The 24,440-nt window shown below is 38.6% G+C and overlaps 1 protein-coding gene across 9 annotated transcripts in view; it reads left to right on the top strand.

The window, feature by feature from the left end:
* Positions 1–24,440, top strand: part of LOC106025896 (zinc finger protein 709-like) — a 121,651-nt gene that overhangs the window by 78,185 nt on the left and 19,026 nt on the right. For 3 of the 9 annotated variants that reach the window (XM_063243194.1, XM_063243193.1, XM_063243197.1), the window contains 3 exons: positions 15,819–15,919; positions 23,920–24,046; positions 24,245–24,305. In XM_063243194.1, the coding sequence (XP_063099264.1) occupies positions 15,908–15,919; positions 23,920–24,046; positions 24,245–24,305 (200 nt within the window). In that variant the 5' untranslated portion in view covers positions 15,819–15,907. Of the gene's footprint in view, positions 1–8,477; positions 11,278–15,818; positions 15,920–19,177; positions 19,237–23,919; positions 24,047–24,244; positions 24,306–24,440 lie in introns of those variants that run through there. The other 6 variants (XM_063243198.1, XM_063243192.1, XM_063243199.1 and 3 more) reach the window with 6 other exon arrangements.

Raw genomic sequence — 24,440 nt, 5'->3', positions numbered from 1 at the left:
TCAAACTTCTGTTTCTGCCATCAATGCTGCTTTTACATTGTCTGGGTAACCTATTTGTGTTATTCAAGCAACTCTAGGTAAAATGCAATTTTACTCTTCATTTGCGCTAGTGAGTTTCACACTGCTTTTTCTCATTTTCTTACAGCGTCTTGCACTTTTAAATTTTCCTTATTATCACCACTGTGAGTTTCATATTCACTTGGTCTAAAAATATTACGCACGCTTAGAAATAGTATTCATAAAAAAAGTGTTACTCTGTCCTCATCATCTCATGGCTCAGACTGACAAATTCTCTTCTGTTGAGCATAGTCCCTAAGCATAAATGTGATGAGAGAGGGCAGTTCTATCAGTATTCAGTAAAACTGAAAGGCCAGGTCAGTGAGTGAGAGAAAGTGGCAGTGTGAATGAGACCTGAGTGATGTGCACTTGTGATTGATGTAATTATATGGACAAATGTTGGAGCCAATTAAGCTGAATACCCTTGCAAGCCTGTGGCATGGCCTGGGCATGACTGAACTGGGAATGAGGAGACATTACAGGGGGACAGATAGTGCAAGATAGTTTTCCTAAATTAGCATTATTTGTTGCTCTGAGGGATCCTTGAACCCCTCCCAAGATCCTGCTCAGGTTTCCTCCATTGTCCACTAAACTCATTTCTGGTTCTGATTAAATACTTGCCACCCAGCATCATTCAGCCAGGTAGCTAGCAGACTTATGAGCTCTGCCAAGAATTTTACTTCTCCTGCAGTACTAAAGATTGTGTCACTTGTTTCATTGTTTTGGCCCTTTGCCAAGAACCTGTTTGAGGGGCTGTGGATCCAGGAATGGAACCCAAAATCTTGTTGCCTGAACAGTGACTCTACAGTGGAGATGTCTGATGTAGAGTGTAACTTACTTTTGCCGAGTTCCTAGGGTGGAATACAACACCCGAAGCATTCTATTCCACTTTCTTTGGAAAATCCTTTCATTTGCTTTGAAAAAAATCCCTTCACCCATCAAATCATGGAGAATTCTGTGTCTGAAGTGCAACAGAAACATAATGCAGAACTGCATTTCCTTAGGAAGTGGAGCCATTGTTACTTCCGAGGATAGTTTGGTGCACATCTTGTGGGAAATTCATGATCATTCTCCTTGTTATTTGGAAGTTGATGTGGTCACTGTGGCAGATTGGGAGAAACATACATAAACTGCTGCATTGAGGAACCTTGAGCTCTGTTCTCTGTCTTGCACACTTGGTATCTTTGCTGGGATGTGGTGACATTTGACAGGCAGGCACATGGAACAACACACAGTTGGCTTCCCTGTTTTCCTGGATGCCTCACTTGTGCTGCTTTTCCACCTCCTCTTGCTGCTGCTTCCAAAATATGCAAACCCTGTAAAACATCTGGGCAACTCTTCACCTCTTGGACCTCCCAGGCAAAAGATGGCCCAAGAAGGGAAACAACATGGAGAATTAATTGATGACCTGTTTTGTATCAATAGGAAAAGAGCCCCACTTTGAAAGTTTTCCATACTCTATTTAAAGAGTTAAAAGGAGCAGGTGGTAATCTCAGTGGCCTAAGTGGCTGCCTGACACACTCAAGTTTGTGAGTTCAATCCCATGTTCCAAAAAACAAAAACAAGAAAGATAAAGAGTTTAAAATGACTGTCAAGGAGTATGGATTTAAAAGTACTTTGGTAATTAACATAATTGAGGGCATCATTCATGGTTGTGAAATGACACGTTTGGACTGGAAAGTCTTAGTGTGTGCTATTATCACTCCAGCCCAACATCAGGTGTGGCTTAAGAACATACTGGTGCTGAGGACATGCAAGGTATAAATAATTTTGATTGCTACATTCCTATAGGAGCTGCTGAATTATGAGGGTAGAGAGATGTTTCAGACATTTGCCAACAAGTTCATTGCCACCGTCAGGTTATTATCCTCAAATTGCTTTAAAACCTTGAAAAAGAATCCCTGAAGCAGTAGACACACAAGGTTTTTAGTACTATCAAACAGGAGGACACTGAACCTTGCCTTGCCTTCATAGAAGATTAAATAAAGCTATTGAATGCCAGGTGAACAACAAGGCAGTAGCCTCTGTCTTTTTTTTTTTTGTCTGTTTCCTTTTTATTAGTACCAGGGATCAAATTCATGACTTCCTGCTTGCAAGGCAGGCACTTATGCTGCTGAGCTAAATCCACAGACCCAGTAGCCTATATCTTGTTAAAGCAATTAACATACAAAAATGCAAACCAAAGGTGCACAAATGCTTTAAAAGATATTTCTATGATACCTGACACTAGCTTGGAGTTCCCTGGTATGCTTTAGAAGGTTCCTACTACTTTTCATGATCCTTTACCTCCTGAGACAGCTGGCCAGTTCTTTCCTGTTCACCTGCATCAAAAAAGAGACACTTTTGTTGTCCTTGGCCTCATTGATGCTGGTTGTAAAGTCATATTGTTGCTTCAGTTGTAAACTCTTTTACCCATTCAACTAATTTTTTTGAATCTGTAGCCCAGCTAATTGTCTTGCCTTGTCTCCTCTAAAACTTGTGATGTTACTCATGGAAATCAAGCATTTGGCTCCACTGTGGTGGCTACTGCTATTTCCCTGGGAGATGAATGCTGAAGCCTCTCTGTAACTATTGACAACCTTTCCTTTTCAAGTTTGCTACACACTGGAGAGGATGGTTTTGTTTTACTCCACTCACCTAGCAATACTTTATTTCCCATTGCCAATGCTATTCCCTCACATCTCTTGAGGATGTACTGGAACACCTATAGTCCTTGGAATTGATTTAATCAATACTGTCTTACCACTTACCAAGGCTGAATTTTCCTTTTTGTTATCTGCTGTTTACTCAGCAATATGCAGGCCTGGGAATTTAGTTCAGTGGCATGAGCGCCTGCCTTACAAGTGCACAGTCATGAGTTTGATCCCTGGGACCAAAAAAAAAAAATCCTCTGCAAGTGACTTTGGCTGTCTACGTTGGTTCCATTTTTATTGATATGCCCCATGATCACATTTTGTCTCTATTTACCTTACTTGCCTTTTCTCTTCAAACTTTTTTGGTTAGCACCACTTTAAATAGTGCCATCACTGTCTTCACTGATGGGACCCTCCATCATGAAGCTGTAACATATGTTTTTATAATACTTGGAAACACCTGTGTTCACTACCACAAACCTCTTGTCAATGCAGTGAGCTCTCTGTGTTATCCTTGCTTTGCAAATTTTTTTTCATACCAAGTCCTTAACTTAGTTACTGCCTCTTTTTGTGTACAGAATGCTATCCCACACTGATCTTCTCTTGTTATCTCTCCTGTAGCAATAGACTCACACTTAATGTCTCATTTTTGCACCTACAGGCTCCCCTTTGCCTTCCACATGCCCCTCTTTTTCTTTGACATATAGGTAGTCATTAAGCCTTACCTGTTGTTTGATATGATAATGCTATTACTTATAATCAAACACTGAATATTGTGTTACCTCTTTTTTTGGGCACGGTCTTTTTGACACAGTGTCTCTATATGCAGCTCAGGCTGCTCTTGAGATTAATTTGTAGTCTACCCTCATTTGATAACACTAAAGACAGCCTTGCCTTTTTTCACCAATCAGCATGTTCCTTGCACAAATTGTTTCACATTCCACCTTTTGCAACTAGAGCTTTTATTTCCACTGGTTTCCATTGTGCTGCCATGGCTCCCCCTTTTGCCTGTGATGCTGTCAACTCTCGTGGCCTCTGCTCTAATGCCACTCATGGTAACATGCTACACACAGTGTTCCTCCTTAAAACTTTTTCATTTCTTCAAGTTTTTGTTGATACATTTTCTGTTTTTATTTGTGCTTCAGCACTGCATGGTTAATCTGCCCAGCATGTAATTCAACATCTCCTGGCTGCATTAGCTGTCAAGGGCATATCTTCCTTTTTTAAACTGACAATGGTCCAGCCTACACCTCACAGCCTTTTGCTTCCTGTTGTCCCACATAGCAAATTTGTTATGTAACTTGTATCCCCTCTAATCCCAGTGGCCACACTATCATTGAACAAGATCATTATTCCCTCAAATCTCCTCTCTTGAAACAATTACAGGAGAAAAATGCTCTTCCTGCACAAGTTTTACTATTCTGTCCATGGTGCTATTTACTGTCAGTTACTTGTCTTTCCCTACAAGGCTTTCTTCTTCTCTGATTCAAATACATTTTCATGAGGGTATACCTCTAACAAAGCATTTTATATTATATAAAACACCCCAAGAGCCATGTAGGCAGCGTCAAGTGCCCCTACTGAACTGGGTAAGATGGGATGCTTCTATGTTATTGCCAAGGCCTTGTGTGGATTTCTGCTTCTTGTGTTTTCCCTGCATGGAATGAGTTGGTACGGCAGGCTACTCAACATAATTCTACCATCTCACCTCTCCCTGAATCAAGCCTTGTATCCTGTTATACCAGATCTATGCTAGTTGGTGTATAACAAATCCAACTGGTTTATTTGTAGTTTTAAATTCTAAATTTGTAAGAAAGTATTATAATTCAGCTTGATTAATGATATGCTCAAGTTTACTCTGATTTTATATTTGTCAGTCTGTCCACATATCAGTTGCCTGTTTGCCCAGTTGGCTTGTAAGAAGGTGCTGAAAGTTGCTGAGCTTGTGATTGTTCATACATGTAAAGCAGAATGTAAAACTGCCCATACAGGAGTGCTCAAGGTGCACAGAACATCGGGGAAATGTCCTGAGGGCATGGAGTGCTGGAGGTGAACAGGTGTTCCAGCACTGGGAGCATGGATTTTAAGAAGTGAGCTAGTTTTCTTCTGTTTTATTTCTTCTGTTTTCATCTAAGTTATCTTCTGTTTGTATCTCTCCTGTGGCAATGGACTCACACTTAGTGTCTTTTTTTACATCTACAGATTCTTCTTTGCCCTCACAATGCTGCTTTTTTTCCTTTACATATATGTAGTCATTTACACCTACCTGGCTTTTTGCAAGATAATGCTATTTCTGATCAAGGATTGCATATACTCTACGGCCTCCACACTTTTTTTTTTTTGGCCTTTTGAGGCAGGTTCTCCCTATGCAGTTCAGTCTGGCCTTGGGCTTACTCTGTAATGTACCCTCTTTTTGATAACACTAAGCAAAGCCATGCCTTTTTTCAACAATAAGCTTGTTCCTTGCATAAATTGTTTCACATTCCAACTTCTGAAGCTAAAGCTTTTATTTCCACTGGTTTCCATTGTGCTGCCATGCCTCACACTTTTCCCTGTGATGCTGTCAACTCTCATGGCCTCTGTTCCAATGACCCTTGGTAAGCATGTCACACACTGTTTCTTGATTTCTTTTTCATTTCTTCATGTTTCTGTTGATACAATTTCTGGTCTTATTTGGGCTTCACCACTGCATGGTGAATATGCCCGACATGTAGTTCAACATCTCCTGACTACATTTGCAGTGATGGGGGTATCTTTCTTCCTTAAAACTCACAATGGTCCAGCATATACCTCACAGGCTTTGGCTTCCTTATGTTCCACATGGAACGTTTGTCATGTAACTTGTATCCCCTATAATGCCACTGGACAAGCAATCATTGAATAAGCTCACTATACTCTCAAATAAGCTTGCTGCCTCTAATATACCATGTTGTTATCAATCTTTTCTTCTGGATGTCCAATGGCTAAGGTTTAGAGATCAAAAATGAGAGACACAGATGGGCTAAATGGATAGCCAATATTTTGGCCCCAGCGCTTAAAGCTTGCAGGAGACCCTAGATGTAAAAGAAATTCTGCTTGCCCTGCTTGCCCTGCTTGCCCTATCAAAAGATACTCAGTGAGTACCTAGTATTCTGATCAGGAAGATGATGAGACCACAGAGGAAAGTGAACTTTGATGCAAGGTGTGCCTAAGGAGAGTCGTGAGTCACCAGAAAAATCTGCTAAGCTTTCCCAGAAATCAACGTGGTTAAGCAGTGGCCCTAACTCTTCCAGGTGGCTGACACTGACAGAAGACATATGAGGAGCTATGCATGGTTATAAGATTGTTCTTGAGTAGACCTAACTGGCCTTGATAGGAAGTAATGAACCAATTGTCCTTAGTGCAGTCCTTATGTTACCTTGTTCTTGAACCTTCTGCAGAAAAGTCTGGCCTCTGGAGGTACAGTGCAATGTAAAACATTGTCTGTGGGTGAATCTCAGATCACCCACATCCTCTGACAATTGCTGGCTATGCTGGTAACTGACTACCATTATGAACCTATGGACTGTGCAGTGGTGGGAGCTCTAACACAGCCTCTCCATCTTCTGCAGGTCACCCATCTGTGTATCAACCCAACAAAAAGGAGGGTTATGTTGGAGCCATTGAAGCTGAATACTCATGCAGGGCTGTGATGTGGCACACGCATGATTGAACTGAGAATGAAGAGATGCCTCAGGGGGCAAGATAGGCCACAGCTGAGGCCACCTAGACACTTTGTGTGGGATAGTTCTCTGCAGTTGGGATCCTCTGTTGCTCTGAGGGGGTCTTGAACCTCTCCCAAGATCCTGTTCAGGATTCTTCCACTCAACTCCTGCCAGCATGAGTTGGCCAGCTCATCACTAGAAGAGTGATGAGCTCTGCCAAGGATCTCTCTCCTCCTGCAACCCTGAAGACCATGCTGTGTTTCTCATTTCTTAGAGCCTTTTTGGTACACCATTTTGGTGTCTTGGTTTCTAGGAAAAAAACCCAACATGAAACATAAAATGTATCTATTTTAAAGACTCAGCACTGAAATACGGTATTGTTGGATGATGACAAGACCAACTATCAAATCTGTTTAAGGCAATTTATGTATACAGATGCTGTTCTATTCCACTGTATTTTTTTGGTTCACCAATGCCAAATCCTCTTACATGACACAACTTTCCTCAAGACATTTCCACTTCAATCAATGACCTACATATGAATTATTTCCTGTAGGACACACACATAAATATGCAGGTTTTATGATATGCCTCCACTAAGTCATGCTGATGACAAAATTAACAATTCTGAGCCATTCCAGGCCTGAGAGGAGAAATAGAAAGCTAATCTACCCTTCCTGTGAGCTGGTGGAAGTCAGGTGGGGAATAGTAGGGGAAACTAGCCAATGTGTTCATGTTGTGATTCTGTGGAAGCTATTCTGGTTCTCAGAATAAAAGCAAGAAAATAACTTACACTTCCTGTGACCTAACCACTGCATTGGCTGGGAGAGGAGCACCACAATCACCTCATCCCACCACCAACCGTATGACTGGTTTAGAGGACATGCTGAGTTGATAGCAATGGAGGTATAAAAACAACTTAATCCTTGTATTACTTGCTTGACTTTGCAGCCTAAGGCTAGTATTCTTAAGCATGTATTTAAATTGGGAAATAATGGTAAAAGAAGTTGCAAAAACTTCATAAGTATATGGAAATTAAATAAAACTCTCCAAAACAACCAATGGGTGACAGGTGAAATAAAGGAAGAAACTTAAAAATACCTACAACCTAACAAGAAAATAGACGCAAAATCCTGTACCTTATGGGATTCAATGGAAGCAGTCCGAATAGGGAAATTTATAGTAGTCAAATCTCACATCAGGAAATAGAAAGAACACAAACAAATAATGAAATGTTGCATCTCAATCTTCCAGAAGAAGAATGGCAAGACAAACACAAATCCCATACAAAGGAGGAAATTATAAGACCAGGCAAGAAATTCATGCAAAGAAAACACTTCAAAGAATTAATGAATCAAAGAGGTGGTTCACTGAAAGAATAAACAAAATTCATAAACCCTTGGACAACCATGTCATAAAAGAAAAAAATAAAGACTGAAAACCATGCATTGATGATTCAGAAGAATAAAATAACTATAGATCCTGTGAAAATTCCGAAGAGCATCAATATCTACTTGTAAAGCTTATGCTTTCATAGGTTAGAAAATATAGAAATGCACTGATTCCTAGATACATATGAAATGCCAAATCTGATTCAAGAATTATAAAAATTCTAGAAAACACAGTATCAGTTAATGAGAATGAAGATCTCATTAAAAATGCATCAGCTGCTGGGCATGGTGGTGCATTGCTGTAATCCCAGAACTTGGGAGGCTGAGGTAAAGGACTGTTGTGAGTTTGACACTAAACAAGGCTACAAAGTGAGCTCAAGGCCAGCCTGACTTGAATAGTGAGAGCCTGTCTCATGAGCACATTAAAATAAAAAGAAAAACAATGTCAACAGAAAAGCAAATGACCAACATAAAAAAGTCTAGTTCCTGATGAATTTACTGATGTATTCTGCAATAAATGTAGAAAAAAATTTAAGACCACTGCTGTTTAATAATTTTGCAAGAGAAGCTATTCTCCTTAACACATTCCTGGAGGCAAGTATTACCCTGATACTAACACCAGAGGAAAGACCCAACCAGAAAAAGAAAACTATAAGACAGTTTTCCTAATGAACATAGATGCATAAATCCTTAACAAGATACTAGCAAAGTGAATGTCACAAATCATCAAGAAGATTTTAAAACCTGAACAACTTGGATTCATCCCAGGAAGGCAGGGATGTTTCAGTACATGCAAATCAACAAATTTAAATGTCATACCAACACAGGCAAAAATAAAAGTCACATGGTGATCATCTCAATAAATGCACAATAAGCTTTTGATAAAGTCAAGCACTGATTCGTGATAAAAAACCCTATACTAAATAACAACAGATGACCTTTATCTCAAGCTGATAAAATCAAAAAATGATGGGGTTGGCTATTTAGCTCAGTGGAATAAGCACCTGCCTTGCAATTGTGTGGTCATGATTAGGATCACCAGTACCGACAAAAAAGAAAAAAACAAAACAAAAAAAAAAATCAGACAGTGACAACGAAAATCCAGCATCATACTAAATGGAGAATAACTGAAAACTTTCATTCCACAGTTATGAAAAGGACGTGGATGACTACTATGACCACTCCTATTTAATATAGCTCTGGAAACATTAGGCAGAACAATTAGACAAAAGAGAGAAATAAGAATAAGTATATAATAGAAATTAGTTAAATTATCATTATTTACAGACGATATGATATTCTAAATAGAAGATGCCAAAAACTCTACCAAAGCAGTCCTAGAATTAATAACCAAATTCAATAATGTAGCTGCAGACAAAGTTGACAATCAAAAATCAATAACATTTCTGTATACAATCAACAAACTCACCAAGAGAGAAGTTACACAAACCGGACCCTTTGCAATAGCCTCCAAGAAAATGAAATACTTGGAAAGAACCTAACAAAGAAAGTAAAGGACTTACATATGGAAATTTATAGTGCATTGGAAAAGGATATTGAAGAGATTATCAGAAAATAGAAAAATATCCCTTTCCCATTCTGTGCATTGTGTTTTCACTCTGTTAGTGATTTCTTTTGATGTACAAATATTTTCAATAAGATGGGGTCCTGGTGGTTGATTCTTTAAAATGTGTATTTTGGTCATGAAGTCTCGTTAGTGTTTCTGTTTTAATATTTAGATCTTTCATCTACTTTGACTTATATTTGTTTCATTGTGATAGATGTATCCAGTTTAAGTCTTTGGTATGAGGAATGTCATTTTCTTCAGCACAGTTTATTGAAAAGGCTATCTCTCTTCCACTGAACCTATTTGGCTCTTTTGTCAAAGACAAGTAGCAGAATGTGTTTGTAGTTCTATTTGCATTTTCTAGTCTTTTTGGATGATTCTCAGGTCTGTTTCTCTGCCAGAACTATGCTGATTTTCTGACAGTAGCTTTCTAGTATTATAGCAAGTCAGGAATTGTGATGCTTCCAGACTTGCCTTTGTTGCCCAGCAATTATTTTGGCGATCTAGACCATTTCTGTTTCCAAATGAATTTTAGAAATGTTTTCTCTACATTTGTGAGCTATCCTAATGTCATTTTGTTGGGCAATGCATTACATCTATATGACAATTTGCAACAAGATTTTTTGAGTTTTCTCCATATCCTTGAAAGTAGTTTTACTGGTCTCTTATATTCACCAGATGAAACCTAATATGTATGATCCTAAGAGTTTCAAACTGTTGAGTCCTTCTTCTCAAGGATATCTACAATAATATGATATTTTTTTATGTTTGTTTGAGGCAGGATTTCCCTATGCAATTCAGGCTGACTATGGACTCACCTCTTAGTCCAGTAAATTCAAACTGATTTTCCTACTTCAGCCTCTTAAGTCCTGGGATTACAGGTGTGCACCTAACACTTGAAAGAATTACTGGTGTTATTTGAAACCTGAAGAAACAGTCATGAGATACACATGTATTCATTAACTGCTATTCCCTTTAAGGAAAAGTGTTTAATTTAACACATAACATCATTGGAGTGTAGGGAATCACGAGATTTGTTTCTATCTCTTATGGGCCGGGGATGCCAGACTAGACTACCAGCAGAAACAGGAGATATCACAGGTAGGAATATGAATCAAATGTGAGCATTAGCATTAAGAACTCAGAAAGTCTTGTATTTAAGGATGATGAGGAAAAGACTAGTGGAAAGCAATGAAGGACCTGGTGGGTTTAGCTTGTCATGACTAAAGATCATTCTTTATTATAAGAATGAATATCACAAATTTTGAAGTATTAAAACATTGTGTGCTCTTTACCCTTGAAAATATTCAGGCTTGGCACTGTAGCTCAGCTGTTTTGTAGCTTGGCACAAAAGATGCCATCTCATGCCCTGCATCTATCTCGTGCTCTGTATTTGACCCAGGAAAATTAAAAATCACTCATGATTTAAGTTCCATGAGAAAAGTAAAAGGAGCTGTACCCAAAGAAAAAAAGTAACCTGCTAAAAAAAGAAGCAGGATACAGGTGTCAAATAAAAATTCATTTAAGATTTGAGCTAAATTGTTTCCAACCAGGATGTCTCTTGTGACACTCTCTTTTAAAAATGCTTAACTTTCCAGTTCAGGGCCACTTGTTTTGATTCTGAAATGGGGAAGGGTCTGTATACAAGTGGTTCAGCTATTTAAATTCCAAATTTATACTTTGGATGCTTGAATTCCTATGCTGTTGTTCACAAACTCACCTCAAGATGCAGAAAGATTTACTGACACAAGCAAACATCTGGATTAAATGTCAGTGCCCCTGAAATGAAAGAATAATAGTGAAAAGGAGGGAAAAAATCACAAACACCATGTGTTACGATGCCCACCTCTTTTCCACAGCATTAAAGAGGCGGAAACAGGAGAATGGTCACATATGCAAGACAGTCTAACCTACATGGTGAATGAAAGGCCAGCCAGAACTACAAGGTGAGACTATGTCTTTAAAAACAAAAATAAAAATGAAAAATGAAAAAAACAAGGGAGAGAGAAAGACTATTAAAGGAAAACAAAAACAATAGAGCTGAATGAAAGCTGACCTAAATTGGCAATTATGGAATGATGTTGCAGAGGAAAGCTGGCCATGTAGTAGCATCTGGGCAGCAGTGACAAATACAGAGTTAGAAATGGTGCCTATAGTGCTACAGCACAACAGTGACCTCCTTCCACCAATAAATCTGCAATTTGCTAGAATGAAGAGGTCCAAAACTCATGGAAATCTTAAACTCAGAGCAAGCAAGTAACTTCACACAAAGGCTTTGGAACATGGCCTTTAGCAGATATTTCATATTCAAATTGAAATAGGACAAATATAATCCTGCCTTGTTTGATGTCAAATGCAACATGTTGGTTGACTCACAACATTGAGGAATGAAGTCACAAAACAAAAGAAGTTCAGAAAGTTTTCTGGGAAAAAAGAGAGAAGAATAGCCCTGGATTTTCAGGAATGTTCTTCAGTGTTTAAGGCACAGACCTATTGTCAGGGGTCATTTTTACAGGAAATTCACAATGCAGGTACAGTGTGGGTCTCAAACTACAATCAACCTATAAACTTGTAGTGGCTTAAAAATACTCAACCCTTGGAAGAAGTCACACAGAAGGACTATGTTGAAAGGGCCAAGGCATTTTGTGGGAACAATAGTCCAGTTGTTCTGGTCATTGCGTATGGTAATTGATGCCTATGTGGACCTCCTGGAGGAGGTGGTGGTAACTTTAGTACATTTCAAGCTGTTGTTTTTCTCTCCAGGAGGCATGTAGACATGGTCACTGCATCTTCACCTTCTGGCTTTCTTAAGTTGTGTCTCTAGCAGGGATTGTTGTGTTTAGGTTTTTACACTGACTCCTTTGAGTTTCCATTTCCTCTCTGACTGTATATCAATTCCTCTCTATTTTGACCTCCTCTAGTAAAATAATAATACTACTTGAATGGATAAAGTAATGTTTATACATTTAATAAAGTATTAATTAATGGGGGCATGGGATTTAGCTCAGCAGGCAGAAGCACTTCCCGGAGAAGTGCTAGGTTGTGAGTTTGATCCCTGGTACCTAAAAAAAAAAAAAAAAAAGAGTTTTAAACTGCAATGAAAGAAAATAATTTCATTGAAGATGTAGATTAACAAGATTTTTAATTAAATATGTCAATGGCAATTTGCTTCACTCTATCAGTGTCAATGCAGTGAATTTAATCCTAAAATAATAATAAATCTTCATACAAGTTTCAAAACAGAATTACGCATCAAAATATATATAACCAAGGTCTTAGAGGCCTACAGACAGCTTTCCATAATATAATAGAAGCCTTCTAGAAACTGAAAAAAAACAGTTTATCTAATTAAAAATTGTTTAAGCAGCCAATAATGTAGAAATTTTTTCTGAACAATTATAGGTGAACCTTCTCTTTTGTAAGATATAACCTAGTGCCATGGCAAAGTCTATGTCTTGCTAAATAATACAATCAACGCAATTATTTTACACTTACAATGACTGTTGTATACAATTTTAGATTGCCAGGACTATAATCACTGCGAGTTGTATTAATCACTTGAAACTGCAGGAAAAGGAAAATTTTCAGACATTATAAAAGTATAGTCATGTTAATTTGGCTCATGTTAATGGTATAGGGGAATGAAACTCCTTACCTACTATATATCCGGTATGAGTTTTTGTTCTCTAAAATTGAAGAATGAATTTTAGGAATGATGGAGTTTAAGAGTGGAATATATTTATTCAGAGAAGGAAAGCTTTTGTCTGAGAGACAGGAAAGGTCTGAGTGGGTTGCTAAATAGTCTGTCTTTTTGAGAAACTTGTATAGAGTTAAATCATGGTGTTAGATGGGTCCAGGGGAGGGAAAAATGAGAATCTGAAAGTTAAGCATAAGGCAGGATAGAAATGTGGTCAACCAATAAGGTTAATTGCTCAGGTAAAATTGATTAAATTGGGAGCAAATGGGAGAGCAAGTCATAGTAAGTGGGCAGGTTTAAGAGCAGAGATTCTTCTTGTAGAAGGCTGGGATGGTGACTCTTGTGTTCCTTAGAGTGATCAGAGAACTATTTGGACTGTTGGTCCTTAGCACTTGGTTGAATTTAATTTACCTTTTGTTTTGAGATTTGGCCCACAGCAGGAGGTGATTGTCTCTTCCAATCAGGCAAGCAATCTGAACTTATTTTCTGGCTCCTTTGAGGGGCAAGCCTTGTTACAGGCAGCTGAGTTAATTAGAAATATATAGCCAGGGAGACAGTCTCAGGTCCTAGAAGGCCAGCTAAGAAGTCCAGATACCTTGCAGCTATGGGGAGACAGATACCCCCTGTTATGGGACAGGCCCCAAGAGAAAATACCAGGCAAATTCATCCATATCCATATTGTAGCAAATAAAATGTACTTAATGGATGTAGTAAAATATCTGATAAAATTGAAAAAAATATTATCACAGTTTCTCTGTCATCACCAGTCATTTTCATCTTTCAACTATGTGGGGAAAAATAAGAGTAGCTCTTAGCAAATAGCAATGGTACAGTGCACAGTGTATTATTACACAGTGTATCCTGGATTAATTAATGTCCACTGCATTAATTTCCATTGGATACTCATGGCATTGAGCATGTGAATTATTGAGGAAGTAGATTAGCTTCATACATAGACAAGAATCAGTACTGCTAGGATTTTGTGGCCCAATAGAGAAGCCCAATGATAGGATTATTTCCAAAAGATGAAAAATATTTCCAAAAGATGAGAAGTATAAAACAAAAACAGGCCTTTATTCTGAGAACATGGAGAGAGATGACTGGCACCCCCCCACTGCTGGAGTCCAGTGATCTCTCTGGCAGATACATGGGATGAGGGTGTGTAAGTAGCCTTGGTTTGGGATGGAACCAAAAGAGGGAATTAGGGATGCACAGGTAGACCACTGGTCTTAGGTTTGGTGCCATAGGTAAATTCCCAGGGGTGGGAAGATGGTGTCACAGGTAAATTCCTAGGAGTGGGGGAGATAGGGTCTTCCTGCTTCTGGTTGAGGCTTTCCTGGCTACAGAGTCCTGTCTGGGCCAAAACCCTTTCACAGAATGTAAGAAAAAGTAGCAGTGTCCTTTCTATTTAAAGAATGTGGAGAGGAGCCTAAAGCCACCAAGTGTTTGCCTTTTTTCCTGAGAGATCATGTGATTATAGTGTATATAAGAAATTTGGTGGTGCTGGCACTGACATTGATATCATGAAAGGAGCTGATTGGAATTTTTTTTGGCCCCTGGGAAAGGAATGAGGAAGTTGTATTCAGGGAAAAAAGAGGAAGTAGCCATATGGGTAAGCATCCCTGATTTGACCTTTCACCCTGGTGAACTACCACCATGATGTCTTGTAATTTATTCTAGGGCAAAACTCTTTAAAGTACATCCTTAAGTTTAAATTAAGAAATGAAAATAAAGAATTTTTGCTATTTATCTTCTCCCATTGTTAGTGGTAAACAATTCATAAGGAAAATTTCCAGTCATTTCCTTAAGGTACTATAGATAGCATAAACAAAACTACAGATCCTTTCACTTTCAGAAAACAGAAGCAGCACTAAAACGCAGGGATAAAGCCCTTCAATGCAAATGTCCCTTAAGAGGTGAGATCAACATTTAATAATACAATCATCTACTGATTTCTCTGACTTCAAAAAGAGAAAAATTTACCCTGTTTTTATAGAGTATAATCATGTGGTTAGATGGTTTGAAGGGTGGGAAAACTGGGAAATCACAATGCAGATGGGCATAAGATGGGACAGAGCTATGGTAGCCAATAAGATTAATAGTGCAGGTAAAGTTGATTAAATTGAGAACAAAAGGGGGAAGGGAGTCACATAGAAAGCAGGCATTGTTAGGCAGCAGTGAATCTTGCCTTAGGGCTTTGGGAGGGTGACTACTGAGGTCATCAGGATGATAGGAACTATTTAGAATGTCAGTCTTTATAAAGATAAATTTCTTTGAATGGTGACTCCTGACTTCCTCAGACTGCTAGGAAACTATTTAGAATATCAGTCTGTAGGATATGGATGAATTTGTTGATCTTCTGTCTTGAGGCTTAGCCCATAGCAGGAGTTTACCATCTTCTCCATAGTTGCAAGGTATCTGGGTTTCTGGATGGGCTCCTCAGAGGACCTAGCCCTGTCTCATTGCTAATCATAATTAACTAACTCAGGTGCACATAACAGTACTTTTAGGAAAATTGAATACAGATGTCTTGTGCTCTGGGTGAATGATCCGGGATGACAGTGTGCAACATATATACCAGTGTTGCCCCCTGATTCACATGTTTTGAAATTTAGTTTTAGTTAATTTTTTCTTTTTATCCTTGAAATGAAATGGATTTGGAAATGAAAAGCCTGAGGTAAGGCACTTTTGTATACATATTCCTCTGTGTAGCTGAGATCAACACTGTTGAAGTCAACCAGCTTCAGAAGTCTCTGACTACTGTCTATCATTTGGGATTCTCTCTTGCAGGAAGGAGTTCCTTTCCCTGTTTATTTTTGACTCAGATAGAATACAGTACAGCAGCAGTCAATCAGTGATGAAGAGGCGGGCTATATGAAATGTCCAATCAGGTGAGCCGTTGAAGGAGGTCTCTTCCTGTGTGTAGACATTGTTTACATGTTTGGAACACAAAACTTGGAGCAGAATGCTTGCTGGATCTCATTTACTGGTTTCAAAGTCCTGTGGCCTGATTAGCAAAGAATCTGGGAGACCCTCTAGCCAAGGAATGGTGAGGCTTTGATGGGAGCCCAGAAATAGGGTGGAATTGGGAGAAACCAGTTACAAGTGCTTAGAAGCAGTTCTGGTGTCTATCGACACAGGTATTTAGTTAGCTTCAGCTCCTGAGGTCTTCTAGCATTGGCCTTGGGTCGTCCACTTTCCCTTTTTCCTCCTGCTGGGAACAAGGATGATTCTGTGTCCCCAGAACCCTGAATTAACTATGATAGCACCAGACTGGATCATCATCTTTGAAATTCTCTACTGCCCTGGCACCTCCACCATAGGGAGTAGAGGAAGGAGCTTGGGAAGCCCCTGACTCTGATGCATTTTGTAGCTGGAGCAGCAGTACTGAGCTTGGTCTCTGCTCTCATTCCAGGAATCAGCAATCTTGATGTTCTAAAGTTTATAAATGTATGTAATGTAATGCGGGGCCTCATATCCACAACGGAACTCCTAAACCTGTACATTTTTGTATTTATAGGGATTGCCTAAATTTATGGTATGTTCTCACGTTTCCAACCTCATGAGAGGTGTTGGCAAAATCATGAGAATTCAGAGATGTGTAGTGATGTGCCTCAGTGAAGGAAGGCTTTCCAAATACCTGGTGAACTCCTGTGTATTATAAATAACAGTGCAAAGAATTTTTTTGTGACAGTGCATTATAAATAACTGTTTATTATAATGTATTATAGTAACTGTATATTATAATTATAACAGTGTATTATAAATAACAGTGCAAAGAATTTTTTTGTGACACATGTGTTCATAGACTATGTGAGAACAGACATAGAGGTCTGAATTTTGAGAAAAAAGCAGATATAAAAGTGTCATCAAGAGCAGGGTAAAGTGTGCTTGCTAAGGACAAATTTCAGAAAGGTGTGCCTGTTAAATTCTCACTGAAAAATGCCTAAATGTATTCATTTGCATGAACATATAAATATGTGATATAATTCTGAATGGAAAAGAATATGGGTGTTATCTCTTAATTAAGAGCTAATTTAATAGCTTGGTTGATCATATACATTGTTTAAATATGAAAATGCTCTGCAATGGACTTTACTAATTTGTGTAAAGGAGATGCCCTAAATTGAAATTGTGCAGGGATATCAATAGTTTAGGCATGAAGGGTTTTCTGCTTAGGGTGGATCAGACGAGCATGGAAAGGGTGTGGAAGTGACCAGGAGGACACAGTGTGCAAATAGCAGGACATACAACAAAGAGGTCTTCACTGAACGTCAGGTAGTTCTTAGGGTAAGCATGCAGTTAAAGTTGAATTATGATATCTTTCTTGAGGTGAATAACACCAGCTCTGCTAACAATCAGTATTCCACTGTCCTGTCAACCCATGAATGCTGTGTTCTTCACTTGAGATCTAGTTTTGATTATCTCAAATTATGACCCAGAATCATGAAGGTGAAATTTGAATTTTTTTTTGTACCAAGGATCGAACTCATGACCTCAGGCTTGCAAGATATGTTTTCATGCTGCTAGCTAAATACCCAGCTCTGAAAGTGTTTTCTGTATATTATGGATGATATCAACCTTGTTCCTCAGAAAATGTTGAATATTGTGGAATTTTTCTATATTGTATGGCTATAATTTTTAAAGCAAACCAAAGCTGTCTTATGCAGTCACTTTTCAAGTTTCACGTTGTGGCATTTCCTAGTCAGGATTTCTCTATTTCAGACAACTCTGTAACTTAGGTTATCCCCACACTCAAGGAAGTTCTCCTGCATCAGCCTCGCAAGATATATTTCTTATATCTGAATGGAAAGTGATCACTTGGTGACACTGAACTATAATTTGAAGCTTGCACCTGGTTTCATTGTTTATAAGTTTTTTATATACAGAAGTTTTTGATGAACATTTGAGTTATTATTTTTGTACCCTATTTGATGTTATTTATGTTTTGTTCTGTGAAACCAAATTCAAATATCAAAATGCTGCTTAAGTGTATTAAGAACAAAGGACTCACTGGCCTAATTGAAATTTGAAAAAATATCATTTGTGGTACATCAAAGTGATTGGTGAGATATTTGTCTGCCTCTGTGCTTTATGGATGCTGGTCTTGCAGACTCTCACTATGAGCTCTGTATTAGAGACAGTGCACAGCGACTCTTGCAGTGACTCAGCATAATTATCAGTGCTCCTATTTGGCTGTTACATTAGCTTTGAGTTGCAATATAGCATCAAATTTGCTGTCTCAAAAAATTTGTGTATATACAAGAAATTAATCCCCACTATATGGAATTAAGTTTTGAAGTAATCAGTCTCCATTCAGCTGTTTTGTTTGGTTTTATTTGTTTACTTTAGTTTTGTTTGTTGAGACAGGTTTTCCCTATGTATATCAGCTAGATTTGAACCCCTTTTGCAGTGCAGAATAGCCCTAACCTCAAAGCATCACTCCTCTCTCAGCCTCTTGAGTGCTAGGATTTTAGATATGTGTCTTTTTACCCTAGAATATATTAAGGCTTGTAACTTAGCTGTGTTGTAGCTTGGCATAATGGATGCCATCTGGAGCTTTGCATTTAACTAGTGCCCTGTATTTCACCCAGAAAAGTGGAAAGTCACTCAGGGTAGAAGTCCCAGGAGAAAAGCAAAATGAGCTGTACACAAAGAAAAAAATTAACCTGCTCAACAAAAGAAGCAGAATACATTTGTCATCCAAAAATTTTTATAAGATTCTAGCTAAATGATTTCCAACAGGATCTTTTTGTGATTCTATGTTTTAAAACATCTCTAACTTTCCAGTTCAAAGCCTCTTGTTTAGATCTTGAAATGCGGGTGGGAGTTCTGCATACAAGTGGTCCTTAGATCAGCTTATGAAATTCCACATTTCTCAATTGGGTTCAAAATCATGTGGTGAGATAGTTTTAAAGTGGGTTAGATTACTGAGATTACTAAGGAGATAAATTAGCACAGTAGAGAAACAGAATATTAGAAATGTAAAACTGGCCTTTTATTTAAAGAATGTGGAGAGGAGCCCACAACCACAAAGGGTTTGGCTTTGTTTTTTCTGACTATAGGGTTATGGGGTATATGTGACTTTTGACTGTATGCTTGGAGGGGACATTGATGTCATGCCAGGAGCTGATGGGAATTTTATTTAGGCCCCTGGGAAAGAAAGAGGAAGTTGTAATCAAGGAAAAACCAGGACATGGCCATAATGGTAAGCATCCCTGATTTCACCTTCTTCCACCTTGAACTACCACCATGAGGTTTTGTAATTGTTTCCAGGGCAAAACTCTTTCAAGTACATCCTTAGGTTTGAAGGAAGAAATCAAAACAAATAATTTTTTCTATCTGTCTTCCTCCATGGCTGGTGCCAACCCATTCATAAGAAATATTTTGAGTCAGTTCCTTAATGCATTGTCAATACCATAACCAAAATTACAGATCAGTTCATTTTCAGAAAAAGAAGTAGCCTTAAATGCAGGGATAAAGGCCTTCAATGCTAGTATCCCTGGCAAGGTAAGATCAACATTGTGTGATACAAACTACTACTGATTTTTCTGACTTCAAGAAAGAGAAAAGTTTATACTGATATTGCTATAATGGAATGAATGTCCTGGTCTACTATGTCTGATATGAGGTTTCTGTCATGTAAAGTCAAAGAATGAACTTTAGGAACAACAGAGATTAAGAGAAGAATAAACTTATTGAGAGAAAAAAAGCTGCCTGAGAGAGAGAAGGTGTCCTGAGCAGGTTGTCAAACACTGTCCTTTCTAGGGACCTTTATAGAGTAAAATCATGGGATGAAATGAGTTTAAGGTGGAGAAACCTAGGAACTCACAATGCAGATGGGCATAAATGAGACAGAGCTATGGTAGCCAATAAGATTATAAGTTCAGGTAAAGTTGATTAAATTGGAAACAAAGAGAGAAGGGAGTCACATAGAAAGCAGGCATTCTTAGGGGAAAGTGAATCTTCCCTTAGGGGTTTGGGAGGGTGACTACTGAAGTCATCAGGATGACAGGAACTATTTAGAATGTCAGTCCTTAGGATAAGGATACATTTCTTTGAATGGTGACTTCTGACTTCCTCAGAGTGCTAGGGAACTGTTTAGATTATCAATCCTTAGGATATGGATGAATTTGCTTATCATTTGTCTTCAGACTTGGCCCATAGCATGAGGTGTCAGTCTTCCCCATAGTGGCAAGGTATCTGGACTCCTGCATGGGCTCCTTGGAGGACCTAGCCATGTCTCATGCCAATATTATTTAAATAACTCAGGTCCCTGTAACAGTACTGTTTGGAAAATTGATTACAGCTGTCTTGGGCTCTGGGTGAATGATCTGGGGATGTCAATGTGCAATGTATATACCAGTGTTGCCTCCTGATTGACATGTTTTGAAATTTAATTTTAGTTGATGTGTTCTTTTTTCCTTGCAATAAAATGGATTTGAAAATTAAAAGCCTGAGGTAAAGCTCTTCAGTACAAACACTCCTCTGTCGAGCTGAGTTCACCACTGTAGAAGAATGGCAGCTCCAGAAGTCTCTGCACTACAGTCTATCATTTTGGATCCTCTCTTGCTGGGAGGGGTTCCTTTCCCTGTTTATTCTTATCTCAGAAGGAGGGCAGTACAGCAGGAGTCAATCAGTGATGAAGGTGCAGGCTATATGAACTGTCCAATCAGGTGGGCCATTGCTGGCTGTGACTTCTGTCTCTTTGGATGTCTCATCATGATTTACCTGTTCTGAGTACAATACTGGTAGCAAAACGCTTGCTGGATCTCATTTAGTACATTCAATGTCCTGTGGCCTGATTAGCAAAGAACCCAGGAGAGATCCTGGAGCCATGGAATGGTGAGGCTGTGGATGAGAACCCAGAAATAAGGTGGACTAGGTAAAACCAGTTACAAGTGTTTAGGAGTAGTTCTGGTGTCTGGAGCCTCAGGTATTTAGTTAGCGTTAGCTCCTGAGGTTCTCCAGCATTGGCCATGGGTCATTCACTGTCCCTTTTGCCTCTTGCTGTTGGCAAGGGTGATTGGGGGTCCCAAGAACCGTGGCCCCACTATGACAGCAGCTGACTGAAGTATCATCTTTGAAAATCACTGCTGGCCTGGTAACTCCACAATCTTAGGCATTGAAAGGACCTTGGGAAGACCCTAACTATGATGCTTTCTGTAGCTTGTAGAGCAGTAATGAGCTAGGTCTCGGCTCTCTTTCCTCAGAGTAGCAGATCTGGAATGTCCAAAGTTCATTAATGCCTGTAATGCAGGGCCTCATAGTCACAATGGCTCAACTTAAACTTTGGCTTTTTTGTATTTATAGTGATCTGCTAAATTTATACGATGTTCTCATATTTCCATCCTCAGGACAGGTGGTGGCAAATGTCCTGAGAATTCAGAGATGTGTAGTAATGTGCCTCAGTAGAGGAAGGCTTCCCAAACAGCTGGTGAACTTCTGTGTATTATACAGAACAGTGCAAATAATTTCTGAACATACTTAATTATTTATGTGGCACCCCTGCTCACAGACTAGGTTTGTGAGAACAGCCATAGAGTTTTGAAGTCTGAGAAAAATGATGCAAATATGAAAGTGCTATCAAGGCCAGGGTAAAAATTTGTATAGGAGAAATTCCAGAAAGGCCTACCTGTTAAATTTTCATTGAAAATGCTGAAATTTAGGCATTTGCATGGACATTTATACATGATATCCTACTAATGGAAAGGAATAGGGGTGTCATCTCTGAATTAAGAGCTGATTTAGTAGCTTGGTTGTTCATAGACAGTTTAAATATGGAAATTCTCTTCAATGGATTTTATTAAGTGGTGTAAAGGGGAAGTTTTAAATAGAAATTTTGCAGTGATATCAATAGTTAGGCATAAAGAGTTTTCTGCTGAGAATGGATCAGAAGAGTGTGGAAAGAATGTGGAAGTGATTGACAGGATGCAGGAAGCCAATAGCAGGACATACAACAGAGAGGGTCTTCACTGAAAGTCCGGTAGTTCTTAGAGTAAGTATGAAGTAAAGTTGGGTTCTGATTGCTTACTTGAGGTGATCCACACCAGCTTTGGCAACAATCAGCATTTCACATCCCTGTCAACCCATGAATTTTGTGTTCCATGCTTGAGATCTAATTTGCATTATCATAATTATGCCCCAGTGTCATGAAGGTAAAATTTGTATTTTTTTTTTTTGTTCCAAGGAGTGAACTCATGACCTATGCTTTCCAGGTGGGCGGTGATGCCACTGAACTAAATACCCAACTATGAAAGTATTTTCTTTGTAGTACGGAAGACAACCACATTGTTTCTCAGAAAGTGTTGAATATTGTTGGAATTTTTCTGTATTATATGGCTATAGTTTTTAAAAACAAACCAAAGTTGTCTTATGCAGTCTCTTTTCAAGTTTCACTTTGTCTGTGGAGTGTCTCAGTCAGGGTTTCTCTATTTTAGACAGCTCTGAAACTTAGGATAGCCCCAAATTCAAGGAAGAACTCCTTCACCAGCCTCCCAAGATATACTTCTTATATCTCAATGGACAGTGATCACTGGGTGACAGTGAGCTATAATTTACAGCTTGGGCCTGGTTTCATTGTTTATACATATTTTTAAAATACAGCTGTTTCCACTAACATTTGTGTTATTAGTTATGTACCATATTGGATGTTATTTATGTTTTGTTCTATGAAACCAAATTCATGTTTCAAAATGCTGCTGAAGTATATTAAGAACAAAGTATTCACTGGCCTAAATGACATTTGAGGGGACATCATCTATAGTCTATCAAAGTGATTGATGAGATTTTTTTTTCTTTTTTTTAAATTTTGAAACTGGTAAAATAAAACAGAACAAGGCACAATAAGGCAAACTCAGATCATACTGTGAAATTGGTACACAACTTCACAACAGGTTACTGGGATAACAGTAATAGGTATCACAGTATATTTCATTATCTTTATAATAATTGTTCTTCAATCACATATATCAAAATGAGATGAAATACAGAACATTATAGAACTTATCAAAACAGAACATTGAATAGAGCAATACCATGATTCAGAATAGAGCAAAACAGTATTAAAAATATTTGCCTTCAAAGAGATAGTAGAAGAAAGTCCCCCTTATTTGTTATTTTCAACTTCCCAGAAGACGCCAGATTTGTGATTGCCATTTGCTAACGGGGGTGGGGGTGACAGGAGAAGAGGGGTATGGGAAGTGGGATGTTTGATTCTAGGCCATGCATCAGTAGGTTCACTATTGCTTAGTAGGGAGACTGGCTGGTTGTTTGGTTTCACAGCGTCCGAAGTTCCAACATGGCACAGATCTCAGGAGCTGTTGCTGGTTCACACCCTGGATGGGCTGCAGTCTGCCACACTGCCACGACTTACCAGGGAAGGCAGGTGCTTGCTTGGCTTCCCAGTTGATTGATGGGATATTTATCTGCCTCTGTGCTTTGTGGATGCTGGTCCTGCAGGCTTCTCACTGTGAGCTCTGCTTTAGAGACAGTACACAGAGAATATTGGAGTGAGTCAGCACAAGAATCAGTGCTCCTATTTCACTGTTACATTAGCAGTGAGTTGCAATCTAGCATCAAATTTGCTGTATTCAAAAATGTGTATATATACAAAATTAATGACCAAGACATGGATTTAAATTTGAAGAAATCAGTCTTCATTCAGCCTTTTTGTTTGGTTTTATGTAAGTTTAGTTTTGTTTTATTGAGACAAGCTTTCTGTATGTATATCAGCTGTATTTGAACACCCTGTGGAGCCTAGAATTGCCCTGAACTCACCAAAGCCATCCTGTCTCAGCCTTTTGAGATTCAGATTTGTAGGGAAGAATTTAAGATATCTCAAACCTGGAATCTCAACCTTCCTTTGAGAAATACATGTATGATCCTTTAGGAGCCAGTGACCTTTGAGGATGTGGTCATGAACTTCAGCAATGAGGAGTGGGCTTTGTTGATTCCATCCCAAAAGAACCTCTACAGAAATGTGATGGGTGAAACCTTTAGGAACTTGGCTGCAATAGGTAAGGATGAAATACTTTTGTCACTCATGCTGTCAGAATATTGTTTATTGCTCATTATTGCTGTTTCATTAAAAGAATGTGAAAATATTTTTAAAAATAGCTCAGATCTGGACCCATTATATCATAAATCTAAACAAAATCTATTAATTTGTATGTAATATACTAATGAGCACTGGTATTTCTATGTCTAAAATTCAGGAGGACTTGGGGATATCCAGGAAGCTAAAAAAGAATGCAAGATTTACTGGAGATACTTAAGGTAATTCACACTCACAAGGAGAAGGAATGTTCCTGAGTAATTAGTAAGCAGAAGAATGGCAGCCAAAGAAATGAGGCACCATTCAATTTAATGTCAGCAATATTCTCTGAAGATGTATAAGCTAGGGTATGTGTA

The sequence above is a fragment of the Cavia porcellus genome, unplaced genomic scaffold (genome assembly GCF_034190915.1).
Source record: "Cavia porcellus strain 051 isolate PalLab524CR breed Dunkin Hartley unplaced genomic scaffold, mCavPor4.1 scaffold_34, whole genome shotgun sequence".
NCBI lineage: Eukaryota > Metazoa > Chordata > Mammalia > Rodentia > Caviidae > Cavia > Cavia porcellus.
This window is presented reverse-complemented; position numbering and strand designations above follow the sequence as displayed.